This window comes from Muntiacus reevesi, chromosome 2 (assembly GCF_963930625.1).
Source record: "Muntiacus reevesi chromosome 2, mMunRee1.1, whole genome shotgun sequence".
Lineage (NCBI taxonomy): Eukaryota > Metazoa > Chordata > Mammalia > Artiodactyla > Cervidae > Muntiacus > Muntiacus reevesi.
This window is the reverse complement of record NC_089250.1, coordinates 189,264,767-189,283,805: the sequence shown is the minus strand read 5'-3', so window position 1 is coordinate 189,283,805 and position 19,039 is coordinate 189,264,767. Positions and strand designations below refer to the sequence as shown.

General features: G+C 47.5%; 1 protein-coding gene across 3 annotated transcripts in view; it reads left to right on the top strand.

Moving 5' to 3' along the window:
* Positions 1–18,344, top strand: part of LITAF (lipopolysaccharide induced TNF factor) — a 34,594-nt gene extending 16,250 nt beyond the window's left edge. For 2 of the 3 annotated variants that reach the window (XM_065924337.1, XM_065924335.1), the window contains exons 2-4: positions 9,418–9,642; positions 12,847–13,003; positions 16,716–18,344. In XM_065924337.1, the coding sequence (XP_065780409.1) occupies positions 9,423–9,642; positions 12,847–13,003; positions 16,716–16,824 (486 nt within the window). In that variant the 5' untranslated portion in view covers positions 9,418–9,422 and the 3' untranslated portion in view covers positions 16,825–18,344. Of the gene's footprint in view, positions 1–987; positions 1,114–9,417; positions 9,643–12,846; positions 13,004–16,715 lie in introns of those variants that run through there. The other variant, XM_065924338.1, reaches the window with a different exon arrangement.
* The last annotated feature ends 695 nt before the right edge of the window (positions 18,345–19,039 follow it).

The window sequence follows — 19,039 nt, the reverse complement described above, 5'->3', positions numbered from 1 at the left end:
GGTCACCTTAACTGGGAGGCATGTTGGCAGCTATCTGAAAGACCCCAGTGGTCTCTTTTAGGTAAATGAACCACTGGATGGCTGAACTAAGGCCAGTGAATTGGAGCTTAAATTACAGGCCTTGGCTTGTAATATGGAGACTGTAGAGATTTCTAGCACTGCTTTTTTTCTTTCTTTTTATATTTTTTTTAGTTTTTACTTCATGGCTTGTGGGATCTTAGTTCTCTGATCAGGGATGGAACCCATGCTCCTGCATTGGAAGCACCGCGTTCTAACCAGTTTACCGCCAGGAAATTCTGCTAGCACTGCCTTTTCTTTTCTTTTTTTTTTTAAAGTTGTTGCTGTTGTTCCTCACGTTCACCAAACGTTAAAATTCACCATCTGAAAGTGTACAGTTCAGCAGCATGCAGTCCATTCCCAGCACTGTGCAACTATTCCAGTTCCAGAACATTTTCATCACCCTAAAAAGAACCCCCGTTTCCTCCCCCGGCTCCCCCAACCCCTGCCCCACTAGTTGGTTTTCTCTCTGGATTTACCTGTCCTGGACATTTTGTATAAATGGATGGAATCATACAGTGATTTCGAGTCTGACTTCTCTCGAAGTCATGTTTTTGAGGTTCATCCCAGCGATGTTTTGGAACTGCCACGTCAGTGACCAAGCTGGTTGGCCAGCCATCTCTAGGCTTCCTAGAAGTCAAGTCCCTGCTTCTGAATTTAGGATTCCAGGCAAACACTGCCAGGCTGGGCCCCCATGCCCTTCACTGAGCCCCTGTGCAGTCACAGGCAGAGTAAGTTGACTCCCAGAGCTTGAGTGAGCTCCACTGGGGTGTTTCAGGAAATTCTAAGACTGTTTAGGCCAGGTATTTTGAGGAAAAAATCTGGTGCTGAAAGTGACTTGGAGTTTTTTTCTTGCGTCTTGAGGTTTCAGGATCAATTCATTAATCGCAGCTCAAGGAGAGAAGATGGCTGTGCCCGTCGACATGGCTTCTCTCCAGGATTTTGAGGGCTTTTTCCTCCTGTCTTTCACCAGAGGGATATTAAAAAGCGCAATCTGAGACTCAGATGATGTGGCGTTTGCTTTTTCTTCCCTGGGAGCTGCAGCAGGTGGTAGAGGTATTTCAGCTCCACATGTTTTTTTTTTTTAAACAGATATGGAATCTCACAGGACTTTCCTGGTGGCCCAGTGGTTAAGACTCCATGCTCTCACTGCAGGTGGTATGGGTTCGATCCCTGGCTGGGGAACTAAGATCCCACATGCTTCATGGCACGGCCAAAATATAAAAATTAAACAGATACAGCATCTCAGAATTCTGAGATCACCTCTTCATTGCTGCTGCTCTAAGTCTCTTCAGTCATGTCCAACTCTGTGACCCTATGGGTCATAGCCCGCCAGGCCTCTCTGTTCATGGAATTCTCCAGGCAAAAATGCTGGAGTGGGTTTCCATTCCCTCCTCCACAGGATATTCCTGACCCAGGGATTGAACCTGCGTCTCCTGCATTGCAGGCGGATTCTTAACCTCTGAGTCACCAAGGAAGCCCAAAAGTGAAAGTTGCTCAGTCATGTCTGACTGTTTGCGACTCCATGGACTGTATAGTCCTTGGAATTCTCCACGCCAGAATACTGAGAGTGGGTAGCCCTTCCCTTCTCCAGGGTATCTTCCCAACCCAGGGATCGAATCCAGGTCTCCTGCATTGCAGGCGGATTCTTTACAGGCTGAGCTACCAGGGAATCCCCATTGCTTGCCTCCTCCAAAAAGAGCAGGAATTGCTCTGTGGATATCTACCGTAGGCTGATCAGTGACTCCTGGACCCCTGATCATCCTTAAAGAAGCAGATCATTTTGAATTGAAAGTCCTCAGTGACGAAATTAGTTGGGAGTCCTTAATTTGTTGTTGCTGTTGTTTAGTCACTTAAGTCATGTCTGACTCTCTGCGACATTATGAACTGTAGCCCACAGGCTCTTCTGTCCGAGGGCTTTTCCAGGCAAGAATACTGGAGTGGGTTGCCATTTCCTCCTCCAGGAGATCTTCCCCACTCAGAGATCAAATCCATGTCTCCAGCGTCTCCTGCATTGACCGGTGGATTCTTTACCAACTGCGCCACCTGGGAAGCCCCAGAGACCATAAATTGGCAGGTGTTTTTTAGAATCTTGTCTTGGGTATGTGGTGTGAAAGTCTGGAAATTAATCTTCAGAAGTATGAGGGAGGTAGAGAAAAAAAGAGGTGACTTGTCACCTCGGGTTCAATTGATTTTCCTTTCACATTTCTTTGAGGGCTAAATTGTGTGAAATGAGTTGCTGATTGTGTCTGGATCTCCCATCCTGGGAGGTATTTTGGTGAGTTCTAAAGAGCTCCAGAGTCCAAGGGGCATGGGTTCTAATCCCAACCCTGCCATTTCGTCTGTGTGACTTTGGACAAGATGCTCAATCTCTCTGGGTGCCCAGTTTTTTCATTTGTATTAAAGTCTATTTTGTCTGATAATGAGCATTGCTAGTCCAACTTTCTTCTGATTTCCATTTGCATGGAATACCTTCTCCCATCCTCTTACCTTTCATCTGTAAGTGTCCCCAGGTCTGCGGTGGGTCTCTTTTAGACAGCATATATATGGGTCTTGTTTTGTATCCATCCCACCAGTCTCTTTTGGTTGGTGCATTTAATCCATATGTATGATCCTATTACCATTTTCCATATTACCAGTGTTTTGGGTTTATTTTTTGTAGGTTTTTTTTTCCTTCTCTTGTGTTGCTTGCCTAGAGAAGTTCCTTTAGTATTTGTTGCAAAGCTGGTTTGTTGGTGCTAAACTCTCTTAACTTTTGCTTGTCTGTAAAGTTTTTGATTTCTCCATCAACTCTGAACGAGAGTTGCTGGGTAGAGTATTCTTGGTTGTAAAATCTTTTCTTTCATCACTTTAATATTTCGTGCCATTCACTTCTGGTTTGTAGAGTTTCCATTGAGAAATCAGTTGATAACCTTATGGGAGTTACCTTGTATGGTACCTAGTTTTTTCATTTGTAAAACAGGTTGATGGTATTGTAATTTTTCATTCCTGACTCAGTGTTGTGGGGATGGGATGATGGCAGGTAAAGGCGTGAATTACAGGGCCCCTTGCAGTAAATTAAGAGCCCATTATGGTTCATCTTAATGCATTTGTGAGTCTGGGGTGGTTGAGGTATGAGTAGTAGATTCTGCTCAGCCAGGTAGGACCTCTGTATTCAAAGATGCCAAAATAAGCCTGCTTATCTGCAACCTCTGAGCACCCTTTACCTTCTTCCTGGGGTGAGGATCCAGCAGATTCAAGACCCAGAGGAGTGACCAGTGTAGGAGGAAGCGGACGCCAGCCAGCCCAGCCCTGCTTGGCCCCCGTACAGCAGAAGGGAGTGTCCCCCAGGCTGATCCCCCCTCACTGCATTTACCTCCCTTCCTCGTGGCTCATGAGATTGAAGTTGTGAGAGGGCTGGGCCTGCCTGGAGGAGAACATGCAGTTGTCAAGGATCCTAGGACTTGGTCGGTAAAAGGAATGCGTTCGGACAATTGCATTTATGACACCAAGAAAAGAGGGGTCACATGTCAGAAGGACTCAATGAATAAATGTGGGTGATTGGGGATACTCAAATATTAATACCTCTTTCCAAATAGTGGGTTCTCAGTGAGGACCCATGGGGAAAAATCAGGTCTCAGGGGAGGGGAGAGGGGGCCAAAAAATCTTAGATATCACAGTGATGTGTGGCCCTCCAAAACTCAACCCTGCCCAACCAAATCTTATTTCTTAGTATTGAATTTCTCTTGTTAGGTGGAAATTAAATTATATTCAAATTAATTAATTGAATTTGAATATAATTTTTTTTTCCTTGGGGGTGGGGAAGAGGAAAAGAGGAGAGGCAACTGTAATGAAAGCAAGATTGGAAAGTCCTGCTCTGAACTGGGTTCAATGAATGAGCTACTCCCAGACTCATTTCTGTAGGCCCAGGAATAAATAGCGGTATAACCCTCCCTGACCACTTAAGAGAGTAACTTTCACCCACCCAGCAAATCATCGAGACTTAGAACAAGGGATGTTTTCAGTTAGGGACCCCAGACTTCCAGTGGACATATTTGTGGATGAGAAAATGGGGGCCAGGTTGGTGCAGCTGGTCATGGGCCAATTTCCAAGGTCAAGCCTGGTTCTTTTTGCACCAGGAATGCATCTCTTGGTGCCTCAGAAATGCCTCCCTTTTATAACCAGTGGTCACATTCAGCTACATAGCATTCGGCCCCAATGCAGAGTGGAAAGGAAGGGCCCCTGGTTCAAGAAGTATTTGACATTTCAGGATGGCGGCCACATTCAGCTGAGCTTGGCAGGCCCTTGTGCCTGTAGGGTCCTGTGGGACTATATGGGTCGCGTGCCCAGGAGGCCAGCCCCAGTCACATTTTCCATGTTTAAAAAATGAGTTTGAAATGCCTCTCTCTGGATTTGGAAGGAGCTAAATAAAAGAGTCATTCTGAGATGGTGTGAACAGAGCTCTCCAGCCCTTAACATTTCCCTGATTCCTGCAGGGGCAGGTGGAAGGTGGGTGGAGTCCCCTTCAATGTGTCCTTTTAAATGGACAGTCGAGAAAAGCCACTCTCAGGGGCTTAACGACAAAGTTAAACAACTGGGGGCGGAGGAGGGAGACCCCTTGTTTGTTCCTTTATTCCCCCCACAAAGCTCCCCGTAACTATGGCAACCTGAGTTCTGCAGAGGCCTGTACCCTAGCCACCTGGTGAGCAACCAAAGGATTCTCAAGGCTGTGCTTTTTTTGTGCCAGAACTGTGGCTTTGCTGTTTTGTTAACCTCAGAGATGCTTTCCTGTGGTTTCCCGTTTGTCCCACATGTCTTCGATGGAGTTGTGCTCTGGAGCGATATAAAGTGTTCTCTGGAGGCAGTGGAGGGTGTCTGCAAGTGTCCCCATGTGTATGTCTGTGTCTGTATGTCCGTCTGCCCTTAAACGTTTCACATTGTGCGGGAGAGGAGGAGCGGATGGAGGCCAGTTGAACCCATTCTGGAAGGGTGGTTAAGTGGGTGGCTCGGTGGGCCTCCTGATCTTGGGGGAAATCAAATTAAAAAGAAATGGGGGATGGCGAGAGGGGGGCAAAAAAAAATGGGGACTCACTGAAGTGGCATTTCCTGGCCTGGGGCCTTGGGGAAGAAAGCAGGCTGTGGAATTTATTTAGAAAGCTTTTGAAGCAGCTGGTTATGTTTTTTCTTAAAAACACACACACACACACACCCCATTCTAGGCTGTTGGCTCTTGTTCTTTTCAGAATTATGAGCGTGTTTATGTGGCTGTTTGATCCAAAAGCCATGTTCCCAAGAGACAGTGTCCTAAAGTTCCAGAAAATAGGACGTGACTACAAGGAAGATGACGACGCATAATAAAACGGGGGCAAGGGTGGGTGGGTGTTCATTTCCAGGACAGAATCCCAGGGCCTTCCTTCCTTGAGATGTCTTGGAAAGAACTCTGCCTGCCCCCCGCTTCCTAACTCCTACATGTTCTCCCTCAACAGCACAGTTCACAATTCCCAGCCGAGTTTCTTCCGTTTCTGAGAGGTAATGGCTCAGTCGTGTCTGACTCTTTGCTACCCCATAGACTGTAACCCATTGGACTTCGCCGTCCATGGAGCTTTTCAGGCAAGAATACTGGAGTGGGTTGCCATTTCCTTCTCCAGGGGATCTTCCTGACCCAGGGATTGAACCCAGGTCTCCTGCATCGCGGGCAGATTCTTTACCATTTGAGTCATCAGGGAAGCCCCTTCCCCTCGCAAAGCACTCTGCTTGAAACCATGGCCGACTGTGCTGTTTTAGACTTTCTAGACCCCCCCCCCACCCCCACACCCGCAATGCTTTCTGCTCTTGTGGTGTTTTAAACATGACTCATTTTTCATAATAAGTGGCGCGGGGAGCTCCGGGGCTGCCTTTCCTGAGACAGGAAGGGACAGTGAGTCCTTGACGGTCAGCACGGATGTAAGTTACCTGGAAGCCCCAGGCCACTGTATCCTCCCGACTGGTCTCCAGCCCAGTCCACAGATGGGGGCTGCGAGGTGCGGCTGGCGGGGGACAGCCTGGAGGGGACAACAGCCGACCTCAGAGGTGAGCCTGGTAGAGAGGTGTCCTGGGGCTGAGGTCTGTGGCCGTCTTCCCCGCCTACTTCTTCTTCAGTTTCTGGGTAGCAGAGGAAATTGACACAGAACTTTGACAGCTTTTCACAGTCTGTCTCAGTCTTAAACCCTAAACCCGTTTTTGCAGAGATGCCCTGTGGTCCTTCTGGCTAACTCCTCCTGTACTGTAGACCCCCAGCCACCACCCACACATAGGGGCCTTCTGAACTGTGCTTCTTGTTTCCGCCACAGACCTGCTTCCTCTGCCCTGTCCAGGGTGAACCTTTCTTCTAGAACCTTCCGTGGCTCCTATTGCTCTGTAGCATCGCTGTCCCATAGGACCAGAAAGAGAGTCACGTAGGCAATTCAAAGTGGTTTAGTAGCCACATTTAAGAATCTGCCTGCAGTGTGGGAGATCTGGGTTCAATCCCTGGGTTGGGAAGGTCCCCTGGAGAAGGAAATGGCAACGCACTCCGGTATTCTTGCCTGGAGAATTCCATGGACAGAGGAGCCTGGCGGGCTAGAATCTCTTGGGTGGCAAAGAGTCAGACATGACTGAGAGCGATGAACACAACCACATGTTGAAAATTAAAAAGAAACAGGTGAAATGAACTTTAAAAAGCATGCACGCTAAGTCTCTTGAATGCGCTGGGTCTTCGTTGCTGTGTGCAGGCTTTCTCTAACTGGCGAGCAAGGGCTACTCTTCGTGGCGGGCACAGGCTTCTCATTGCAGTGGCTTCTCTTGTGCAGCACAGGCTGTAGGCGCGAGGGCTTCGCTAATTGCAGCTCTCAGACTCTAGAGCGCAGGCTCAACAGTTGAGGCCCACGGGCCTGATTGCTCCGAGGCATGTGGGATCCTCCCAGATCAGCGATCGAACCTGTTTCTCCTGCTTCTCCTGCGTTGGCAGGCTGATTCTTTACCACTGAGCCCCACCAGGGAATGCCACTGCCCACCCCCACCCCCCATTTTCTATTTTAAATTTAAATCACTTAAATATAATTTAGCCATTCTGTTCCTCGGTCACATTTCAAGTGTTCAGCCAGCCTTGTGTGGTTGCTGGCGACCGTAATGGAGAGTCCAGATAGAGACCATTTCCCTCATTCCAGAAAGTTCCTTTGGACAGTCCAAGCTTATAGAATAAGGCCCAAACATCTCCATAGAACTTTCAAAATTTTCTAGAACCCAGCCCCGACCTGTCTGGCTTTACTGATTGATTTTTCTGCACGTTCATTTTCCCATGCCTCTCTTTCCACTTTGAAAGCCCTTTCATCTCTTCCCCGAGAGAAATCTCCTCTTTCGGGCTGGGCTGAAAAGCAGAGTGTCCTTGAAGGAGTCTCCCCCTTTCCCCGCGGCAGAATGAATGGTTGCCTCTGCTTCCCACGGGTTCTAGAAGAAGAGGCAGGGTGCGTGGGAAGCAGCGACGGGCCGACCGAGCCGCCGGCCGGTGGCTCACTGCCCTCAGAGCTCGGGGCCCCGTTTCTCCTGAGACAGGTTTGAATGGATCTTCTAACGCAGCCTGAGCCCTGCCCCGCTGGAAAGCAGAACCAGACAAAGGACGGCACTGTGTCCTTCTCCAGCGGCCCCGGGGGCGGCCGAGCATGGGACCGCAGACAGGAACACGCCCCGGGTCCAGGCCATGTAATTCTAGGCAGGCATCAGCTCTGCGGGGAAGAAAAACTTTTCTTTGCCCTCACTAAAGGAAATATGTGCTCTGATTCTCGTTTGTCAAAATGTGAATTGCTTGGTGTGTGTGTGCCTGTGTGTTTACTTTAAAAAAAAAACTATAACATATTGGAGAAGGAAATGGCAACCCACTCCAGTATTCTTGCTTGGGAAATCCTATGGACTGAGGAGCCTGGCAGGCTACAGTCCATGGGGTCGCAAAAGAGTCAGACACGACTTAGTGACTAAAACAACAGCAACAACATACCATGTTAAAGAATATTTTTCCTATTACCTAGGTTATCAGTTGTAATCAGATGTATTAAAAGCTACAAATACTCCCCAGAATGAGTTAATGAATGCATGATAAGAAGTAAAATAAAAAACTCTAACACATATACAAAAAAGGGCACATTATTGTACAACTCTAGTTTTCACAAAGTGGACATTCCTATGTAACCTCCCCAGATGAAGAAAGAGAACATGACTAAGCCCCTCCCCTGCTTCTAGACTCCACTTCCCCTTCCCAGATTCATCACTTTCTTGACTTCTACCCCCAGGTTCCTTTTGTCTGTTTCTGGACCTCAGCTCTCTAGCATTACGTGGTATGCATTTCTTGGCATCTGGCTTGTTTTGCTCAGTATTCCTTTTGCCATAGTTTGTAGTTGGGTTTTGAAGGCCTTTGTTTTTTCCATCCCCCGAAACACTGAGTAAAAGTTGCAGCGGTTAATTGAAAGAAAGAAACAAAAGGAAAAAACGTTAGATGTGAAAGATAGGTTGTGGTTAGGTGATGGTTTCAAGTGTGAAAAAGCTTCTGCTCACATTGGGCAGACCTTTGCCTTGGGGATTTTTCTCTCTCTATATTTTTTTTCCATAGTTTTATTTATTTAATTTTGTCTTTCTTGCTGCTCGGGATTTTCTCTAGTTGTGGCGATGGGGAGGGGGCGGTGGACTACTCTCCACTCGCGGTACTCGGGCTTCTCATTGCGGTGGCTTCTCTTGGTGCAGAGCGCGGGCTCTGGGGCCTGCAGGCTTCAGGAGTTACAGCACATGGGCTCAGTAGTTGCAGCGTGCAAGGTCTAGAACACAGGCTCAATAGTTGCGCGTGGGCTTTGTTGCTCTGAGGCATGTGGGATCTTCCCGGACCAGGCTGATTCTTTACCACTGAGCCACCAGGGAAGCCCCTGCCCTGGGAAATTTCTAGGTTTGGGTGACTTTTCTCTTGTCATTATCTACCTTTTATTTATTTATTAAAATGAAAATGCAAAGGATGTGCAATACCCAAGGCAATCTTTTTTTTTTTTTTTTTGGTTAACATGTGGGATCTTAGTTCCCTGACCAGGGATCGAACCCTTGCCCCTTGCAGAAGAAGCGTAGAGTCTTAACCCCTGGACCACCAGGGGAGTGCTCTACCTTTTAGCTTTACGTAGGGAATCTCTTTTTAAAGGTGGTCCTTCTTGAGCCGGGAAGGGCTGATGGTCATTCCCTTTGTGGCTTTTGATCAAGGCTGGATACTGGTCATTTCCTGATCATCTGTTTATCGGGAAGAAAATGAAAGACCGAGGGTGGAAATGAAGAGACTGGACGGGGGCGGGGATGTCCATGGAGTTGCTGATCTGGTGTCTTCTGGTTTTGCTTTAGGTAAAATGTCTGTTCCAGGATCCTACCAGGCGGCCGCTGGGCCCTCCGCGGTGCCGACCGCGCCCCCATCCTATGAAGAGACGGTGGCCGTCAACAGTTACTACCCCACACCTCCAGCACCCACGCCTGGGCCGAACACGGGGCTCATGACGGGCCCAGACGGGAAGGGAATGAACCCACCTGCCTACTATACCCAGCCAGTGCCTGTCCCCAATGCCAATGCAAGTACGTATGTACAACTTCCCGGCCCCTTCCCTTCCTTGGCCCCCTGCCCTGGGTGGGACTTCTTGAGGTTTAGGGCAGTGGCCAAAGACTTCCCTGGTGGTCCAGTTTTAAGACTCCTGGTTTCCACTGCAGAGGGCACAGGTTCGATCCCTGGTCGGGGAACTAAGATCCCACATGCCACTTGGTGCAGCCAAAAAATAAATTAATAGGAGTCCATCTGCAATGCAGGAGACCCAGGTTTGATCCCTGGGTCGGGAAGATCCCCTGGAGAAGGGAATGGCAACCTACTCCAGTATTATTGCCTGAAGAATTCCATGGACAATCAGGAGCCTAGTGGGCTACAGTCCTTGGGGTCATAGTCAGATATGAGAGACTTTCACTTTCAAATGAATAAAAATAATTTTTAAATTTTTTTTAAAAGGAGAGCCACCAAAGGGACTTTGCCCCAGAGTCTAGGCAGTCAGTCCAGCTCTCCCTGTTGTCCTAAAATTTCATATCTTGTCTTGGGTTCCATGTCAGGAAGGCTCTTGACTTTTCCATAATATAAAGCCTGGCTCATGAGCTTTCCCAAGTCGGACATCAGTCAGTCCTCTGGTGTTCATCACAGGGGGATGACCGACTATCCCAGAAAAATGTGAGAATGGGAGCTTGATTTGGGAGGCTCCCACCCTTGCTGCTGAGGTTCGTCTGGAGAACCCCTGCCCGGAGGCTAGGGCTGGAGTAGGAGAGGGAGAGAATGCAGCCGTGATTGATGAATGGGTAGGCTGCAACCCACCCCCCAGCTCTTCACGAGTGCAGGCCACTCCCCTGCCTTCCAGCACTTTCTTCATGACCTTTCCCTTTGGTACTTCCTGTTGCTCAGATGCATTCAGGTATGTTGCTGATTCATTGTCATATGCAGCTCAGAGAGTGGGCCCAGGTGTCAGGCTGCCGGGGTTCATCAGCCTTCTTGTGCCTCAGTTTTCCCCATCTGTAAAATGGGGCTCATTAAGTACCTACAGTCGGAGACTATTAAGGTTAAATAAAGCTCTATGAGTAATCCTGGGATATACATGAACTGTCACTGGGGGCCTTCCCTGGTGGTCCAGTGGTTAAGACTCTGTGCTCCCAGTAAAGGGATTTCAGGTTTGATTCCTGGTCAGGGAACTAAGATCTCACATGTTGCGTGGTCAAAAGATAAAAAAAATCATGCTGAATTGACTGACTGCTCCAAATGGGAGATGAAAAGGCTTTAGACTATTTTATAGATCCCACTCTGATCAATAAGTAACTCATTCTTGCAGCCCCAAAAAACTTACCTTAGTGCTAAATTGTGCTTTAATACTGCTCTTCTGCCGGGGACGGTGTGTGTGCAGGAGCCCTCTATTAATAGGTCGTTCTAGGAATAGTAAGTCTGGTTAGCTCTGGGTTGTAATGTCCCCTAATACAGCGATCACAGAAATGGCATTTCAACAACATAAAAAAGAACAGAAGGAAGTTACTTGGACAGAACTACGAGTTTCAACAACTTGGCCAAAAATCAAAAAGAACATACTAAGCCCTGAGGGCCTAGTGACTTCCGTCACTCTTGGTGCTCTTCTGATGCTTGTGGATGTTGTCCACATCGTTTTCTCTTTTTAGCATGACGTTACATACCCATTGCATGTATCAACATGGTCCTCTGACTTTAAAGAACTGGGTCAGTATTCCCTGGCTTGGTAAATGCCTGTCTTATCTTTGAACCTTTGAGCTAGTTAAGGAGCCTGTGTGAATTGAAGGCTTGTGTATGGAGGATTCACCCTATACCAGCACTGGGTGAGGTTCTTTACCATCTTTGTCCCATTTAATCCTAGCGATGGCTCTTATTGCATTTTTTCATTAACAGCTTTATTGAATAGAATTCCCATATCATAAAGTTCACTCTTTTAAAGTATACAGTTCAGTGGTTTTAGCATATTCACAGAGCTGTGCAGCCATCAGCACTCATTCCAGAATGTTTCCATCACCCCAGAAAGAAACCCCATTCCCGTTAGCAGTCACCCTCTCAGCCCCCCTCCTACTAACCCCTGGCAACCACTAATCTATGGATGAAGAAAATTGAGGCCAAAACCCATCACATCACTGTTTCTGAAATTACCATGTGCAGACCACCTTCATAGAGCCACTCAAAAGCTTAAAAATTGGTTTGGGGACCCTGCCCCAGACCTGCTGAATCAGACTGTCTTGAGGGCCAGGCCCAGGAATCTGCATTCTCAGCTAGCTCCCCACTTGAGCTCAGAGACGGTTGAGTTTGAAGCCTGGTGGAGCTGGGCCAAGTCTCCCCAGAAACAAAGAGTCCTCCCCTCCCATCTTGTGTGTGGAAGTTTCAAGAACCCCTCAATTGAAAATTCTGGAAATCTGCCACTTTTTTCTCTTTTTCCCTTTTTGTCATCTTTCTCTTCCTAACCCGGTCCCCACTTTATTATGGTAAAATGCACATAAAATTGATTGCCTGAAGCATGTCAATGCACTCTTCAGTGGCATTAAGTATGTTCATATTTTTGTGCAATCCCTACCACCTCCCATCTCCACAACTCTACATTTTACAAAACAAACTCTGTACCCATGAAATGGTTGCTCTAATCCCTCTTATCCCCCAGCCTGGCACCCACCATTACACCTTTTTTTTTTTTTTTAATGTGAACCATTTAAAAAACCTTTATTGAATTTGTTACAATATTGTGTCTGTTTTATGTTTTGATTGTTCGGCCTCAAGGCATGTGAGATCTTAGCTCCCCGACCAGGGATCGAACCTGCACCCCCTGCATTGGAAGATGAAGTCTTAACCACTGGACTGCCAGGGAAGTCCCCATTCTTTTTATCTCTGTGAATTTGGCTACTCTAGTTGGCTCCTCTATGTAGACTCATACAGTATTGGTCTTCTTGTGACTGGCTTATTTCACTTAGCCTGATGCCCTCAAGGTCCATCCATGTTGTAAAATATATCAGAGTATCGTTCCTTTTTAAGGCTGAGTAATATTCCATTGAATGAATGGACTGCATTTTGTTCATCCAGTCATTCACAGATGGACAGTTGGGCCGCTTTTGCCTCTTGGCTCTTGTGAACAACGCTGCCCTGAATACGGATGTGCAGATATCTGTCGGGACCCTGCCCCTCTTGTTTTGCACGTAACAAATGTCTCTCTCATTTCCTGATTGGCCGGTTTGTTCTCTTCTTCTGATCAGTTGCCGTGCAGACAGTCTACGTGCAGCAGCCCATCTCCTTTTATGACCGCCCGGTCCAGATGTGCTGTCCTTCCTGCAACAAGATGATTGTGACGCAGCTGTCATATAATGCGGGCGCCCTCACCTGGCTCTCCTGCGGGAGCCTGTGCCTGCTGGGGTAAGTCTGGGGTCCACTCGGACCCCGAGCTCTCCCGAATTCCTCTCCTCCAGGATTTCTGAGCCACAGCACATGCTTCTCTGTTGCGGGGTGTGCCCTGTAGAATGTTGAGCTCACATCTCTAGACGCCAGTAGCTCCCCTGCCCCTGTTGTTACAACCCAGAAATTGTGCCCAGTTGAGGACCCCTGCCCTCGATCATGTCAGCGCCTAGAGGCTGCTCACCCGTCATTTGTTCTCAGACCATTCCCTGTGTGTCGGGACAAGCGAGGCAGCCGGGTGCATCTGTGTAGGACGACACCCTTGGGGATTTCTTTTTCTTCTAGGATTTCATGACCTAAGTAATAATGTTTGTTTGATTCAGGGAGAAGCTTTAAACAATCTGTACATTAAAATACTTTATAGTCGTCTCTTCAAAACTTCTTATCCTTTTATGACCCCCGGTAGTTTTCTGTTGTCTCCGGAACGGGAGTGTGTAAATATTTATGTCTGAACCAAGGGTATTATGTTGAAAGAGATAATACTTTCTGTCCTGGGAGAAATTTGAGGAAGTACCACTTAATTTTTTTTCCCCCTAAACAAAGGCAGGCAGCCTCCGTATTCCTGGTTGGGTGAGTCACTTGGGAAACCTCAGGCGCTCCGTTTTCTTCCTTGAAGGAAGCAGGGTTTGTGTGTTTCTTTTCAGAAGCCTTGCTTGGCTGTCTCCTCATTTTCTGCTTGTGACCTAAAAAGAGAAGGAGTGATATCTTCCTAATTTGAAAGAGAAGCTCAAAGCCTCTAAGAGCTTAATTGACTTCCTTGAGGACTTGCATACAGTGGGGAAGAAAGGATACTGAACATGTGACATAGAAGTTCATCATCTTTTGGACATTCCTATTGAAACTAACTTTATCTTTGAAATCAGGGAAGGACAAAATGGAAAAGTTGATCACATATTGGCCCCTGGCTTTCGAATGGAGGGAGCTTTTTCTGTCCCTTCCTCCTTTTTCTTCCTTACGTGCAGTAGCGTGTTCTCAGATCCTGCTTCTCACTGCTGTGTGGCTGTGGGCCGGTGACCTCATGTGCTCCGGTTTGCTCATCTGTAAACTGGGAGTGCTCATGCCTCCCTTGGGGGTTTGGAGGGGTTGCTGAGGATAAAGTCAGTGAATGTGTGTGTATTGTCCCTTGGAACCAGAGGTTAGGCTTATCTCTAAATGCTACCCTTATGTGAACCCAGGTAAGCTTAGGCAATAGGAAATTCCATTCATGAGATTGTTTCCTCATCGGGTTGTTTCCAGATCCGGATCCTGCTTTATATAAATCAGTGCCTTCCTGTAAGATACTGGTTTTTTTTTTTTTTAAACGGTGTTTTTGGCCAACTTTGGTTATGAGGCTGTGGGGTGTCTTCTGACACCAGCCAATGCTCCAGCACCGGGTGGGTGTCCAGTGATTCCATTCAGTTCAGACACGAATGACCTGGCGTCAGTACAGACCCCCACAGCTTAAAGGTTCAGTCCCACAGCCGGCCCCCTACTTCAGATGCCAGTCAAAAGTCCTGGATCCCCGGTCCTTTGGACCAATCAGGGGTCCTGCTAGTTGCTCTTCAGGTTTGATGATATGTTAGAATGGCTCACAGAACTCAGAATGGCACTTGACTTGCATTTACCGGTTTATTGTCCAGGAGACAGACAGCCAGCCAGCTGAGGGGGTAACAGGGCGAGGTCAGATGGGTCCTGAGGGTGTCTGTCCCTGCGGAGCTGGGATGCCGCCACCCTCCGGGGACATAAATGCATCCACCAACCCAGCTCTCCAGACACAGTTGTTCAGGAGCTTTTATAATCTAGTCCTCAGCCCCTCACCCGAGGTTGGGGCTGAGAGTTCCAAGCCTCTAGTGACTTGGTCTTTCTGGTGACCAGCCCATCCCGAGCCTGTCTAGGGACCCACCCCAGTCGCCCTCCTTAGCATACACTCAGGTGTGATGGAAAGCGATTCCTTGTGAATAACAGAAGATGCAACTCCATCACTCAGGAAATTCCAAGAGTCTTGGAGCTCTGTGCCAGGAACCAGAGACAAAGACTGAATATCTTTCTTCTTACACCTCAGGCTGTAGGGAGGCCCTTCCTGCCAAGAGGTCCTTCCTGTGTGTGCCGATGTTGACTTATGTAGGTTAAAGGACATAATTTGCGGGACTTTATTTGGTTGGTGCTGTGAGAAGCAGCTTCTCTGTATGGAAAGGCGATCAGTCCAAGACAGGAGTCAGCAAACCACAGCCCAGGGGCCAAATCCAGCCCCTTGTAAGTTTTATTGGAACACGTCACGCCCTTTATGAACAGATTATCTGTGGCAGCTTTCACGCTCCAGTGACAGAATAAGACCCTTGTAGCCTGAAATACGTACCCCCTGGCCCTTTGTAAGAGGAGTTCGCTGATTGCAATCTAAGACTTTGAAAGATGCCCCAATGACTGAAGAGTTGATAATACGCCCTGGACAGTCTGTATGTGGTGACAGCCTTGGCGAGAGTTGGAGCTGCCATAACAAATTACAGTAAACCTGGGTGGCTTCAAACGAAAGGAACTGTTTTCTCTCACCATTCTGGAAGGTTCCCAGGTGGCGCTAGTGGTAAAGAACCCACCTGCCAATCCTGGAGATGTAAGATACGCGGGTTTGATCCCTGGTTGGGAAGATCCCCTGGAGGAGGGCATGACAACCCGCTCCAGTATTCTTGCCTGGAGAATCCCACGGACAGAGGAGCCTGGTAGTCTACAGTCCTTAGGGTCACATACAGTCGGACACGACTGAAGGGACTTAGCGTTCTGGAAGCCAGAAGTCCCAAATCAAGGCACCACGCTCCTTCGGAAGGCTCTAAGGGCAGAATCTATCCTTGCCTCTTGCAGCTTCTGGAAGTCCAGGTGTTCTTGGCGGTGGCTATATCTCTCTAGTCTCTGCCTCTGTCTTCCCATGGGCTTTGTCTCTCTGTATTTCTTTCTTCTTTTGAATATTTCGTGTGATATAGTGTTCTTATTAATTAATTAATCTTATTTTGGCTGCACTGGGTCTCTGTTGCTGCGCACAGGCTTTCCCTAGCTGCGGTGAGCGGGGCGGCTACTTCTTTGTGACGCTCACTCAGGCCTCTCACTGTGGAGGCTTCTCTTTGCGGAGTACTGGCTCTAGGCGCTTGGGCTCAGTTGCCCCATGGTATATGGAATCTTCGCCTGACCAGGGATGGAACCCGTGTCCCCTGCGTTGGCAGGCAGATTCTTATCCACTGCACCACCAGGGAAGTCTCACCTCTGTATTTCTCTTCTCTTATCAGGACCCCAGTCTCTGAGTTTCAGGAGCCCACCCCACATAATTGAGGAAGATCCTATCTTGAGATCCTTAATTACATCTGCAAAGACCCGTTTTTCCAAATTAGATCACAGTCATACGTTACAGGGGTTAGGACTCTGACCAATCTTCCCAGGGAGTTCAGTGGTAAGGAATCTCTCTGCCAATGCAAGGGACACAGGAGATGTGGGTTTGATCCCTGGGTTAGGAAGATCCCCTGGAGGGGGCATGGCAACCCACTCCAATATTCTTGCCTGGAGAATCCTATGGACAGAGGAGCCTGGTGGGCTACAGTCCGTGGGGTCACAGAGTCGGACACAGCTTGAGCACGCACGCATGTATCTTTTTGGTGGCTGCCATCCAGATGATCATAGTAACACGCTGCGTGTGTGGCCTTTTCTGTTCCAGGTGCATCGCGGGCTGCTGCTTCATCCCTTTCTGTGTGGACGCCCTGCAGGATGTGGACCACCACTGTCCCAACTGCAAAGCTCTCCTGGGCACCTACAAGCGTTTGTAGGACTCAGCCGGACCTGAAGGGAGCCGTGAGCTGCAGGAAGGCATCTCCGACTCTTCACCCAGCCCCTGCTCCTGTTGAAGGCTCTACCTTGGTGGTCTCATGTCTCCAGGGGCTCCACCTTCATGTCTTCTTTTGGGGGGAAAATATCGCAAAAATCACACACCTCCAAACCCCAGAAATGGCTGCTCGGAGTCGCGCACAGACACGCGGAGACATTCTCCTTGAGTGCTGGGTCCAGGGTTTTCTGTCTCCCTCCTCCCCCTGACTGTGACCCCAAGTCATTCCATCTTGCTGTGATCGTTGTCCTGTCTGAGTATCTTCTGGTGATTTGCCACTGGCTGGCTTCTTTCCTTGCCTCCAGTGGGCCTTTCTGTCAGTGGTCTCCAAATCAGAAGCCCCAGACTGCCTTATTTTTGAAACTGTTCTGGCCCCAGTGTGGCTGAACCAACCTTTAGTGCCTACCACCATAGCCATCTGTTTCCACTTCTGATGACAAAAACCTTATAGACTAAGGGCTTGGCTCTCAGATTCTGTAGCTGCAGGCTTTTAAATAGCACATGAATTCACTTTAATTTCTTAATTTGTCTCGAAGTACAAGCAGGGGTTATTCACACCCACGTAGCCATGAGGTCATAAATGCAGGCTATAAATAGAAGGCTGGATCTTATCACTGATCTGCCTACTTGGGACCAGATCCTCAGCCACTTTCCACGAAGGGCTTTTTTCTGGTAGAGTGATTGTTTTTTATATTAACACTTTTTGTGACCTTCTTTTGGCCTTAAACACCTTTGAGCATAATTTTGAAAGAAGGGATTTATAGAACCATTTTCCGTAACCGTATGACTGTTGTCATTTTCCTATTTGCCAGTGCACGCTCACTTTTTTTTTTTTTGCCTTAACAGGAAAAGTAATGGATAATTTCATCCACTGCCTTTTCTTGGGTTTAGTGTGGTTCCTGGAAACCTCTATAATGGAACTCATTAAAGTGGGCCCTTTTGGGGTTCCTAGCGGATGCTTGGATAGACAGAGCACGTTGGGGCACGTCTGGGTACCATGGTGCTGAAAAGCGTGGGGACCCGACTGATTCAACGGCATCTGAAGTCTGGATTTTATTTTTCAGAAATACAGTTTGTTTGTATAACATCGGAAGACATGATTCCTAGGACTGAAGCAGCAAGCTAGAGTTCTCAGTTCGCTGCTGTGTCATCTTTGAAATCAAGACAAAGCCAGACTCGACTGTCAAGAGTCCCTGTTTTGATAATAAATAGGCACAAGGAATGCATGTGAATAATACTGTGTAGAAATCAAAGCCTAGACATTGATCAAAAATCTGTATATTGGGTGAAAATTATAGTCATAACCCATTGATTCAGCTTATTCATTTAATGTTTTGAAACTTCCAGTCATTATTTTTGCAGTGACTATAGATATACTTCATAGTACTTTGTTCTCTGCTTTTCAAAAATAAAGTCTTTGGTTCACTCCGTGAACTATTTATCAATTCTTGCCATGTGAAGAAAGGTCTTATGTTGTGTTTCCAGCTGTTGTTACAAAGAGCCTTTATTTGTTCCATAACAGTAGAAGGTCCTTCATGATAGAAAACTTCAGACTGGCTGAATATCCGCGATGTCAACATGACCGATGGTGAGTTGGGTGGATGGCTAGTGAGTCAGATTTGAACATGAGGCTGTCGGAACCCAGTAAACGTCATCAGTGGCAGCAAGCCGTAGCTTTCAAGTTTTAACAAGATGCACAGAAGGAAGCTGTTCTCATTCATGCTCCGAACAAAACATGCTTTGTTAATTGATCGGGGTAGATGTGAGATGCTAGAAGGAGGGCATTGTAACTCGCCAGGACTATGAATGTCATCCCCTCTTTTCCTACCTGGTGATAAAACTTCATTGTGGATGGTGATGGTAAATCGTGTCATCGCCGTGTGACTTTGTCAATTTAAACCCTAAGTTCTGGTTTTGAAAGACTGCCACTCACCCCAATCGCGAGTGTGTATTTTTCTTTCTTTTGACAAAATTGAAGGCCACGCATATTTAGCAGTTTTGCTCAGATGGTGGCATATAAATTGTCTCAAACTGTTATCCGTTACATATGCAGAGTCTTCAAAATCTTCAAAACAAGAGCCCTATTTCAAGGACTGTAACATATATAGTCTGCAGAACTTGAAAAATAACATCAGATGCCTGGCGCTTGGAGTGTTCAG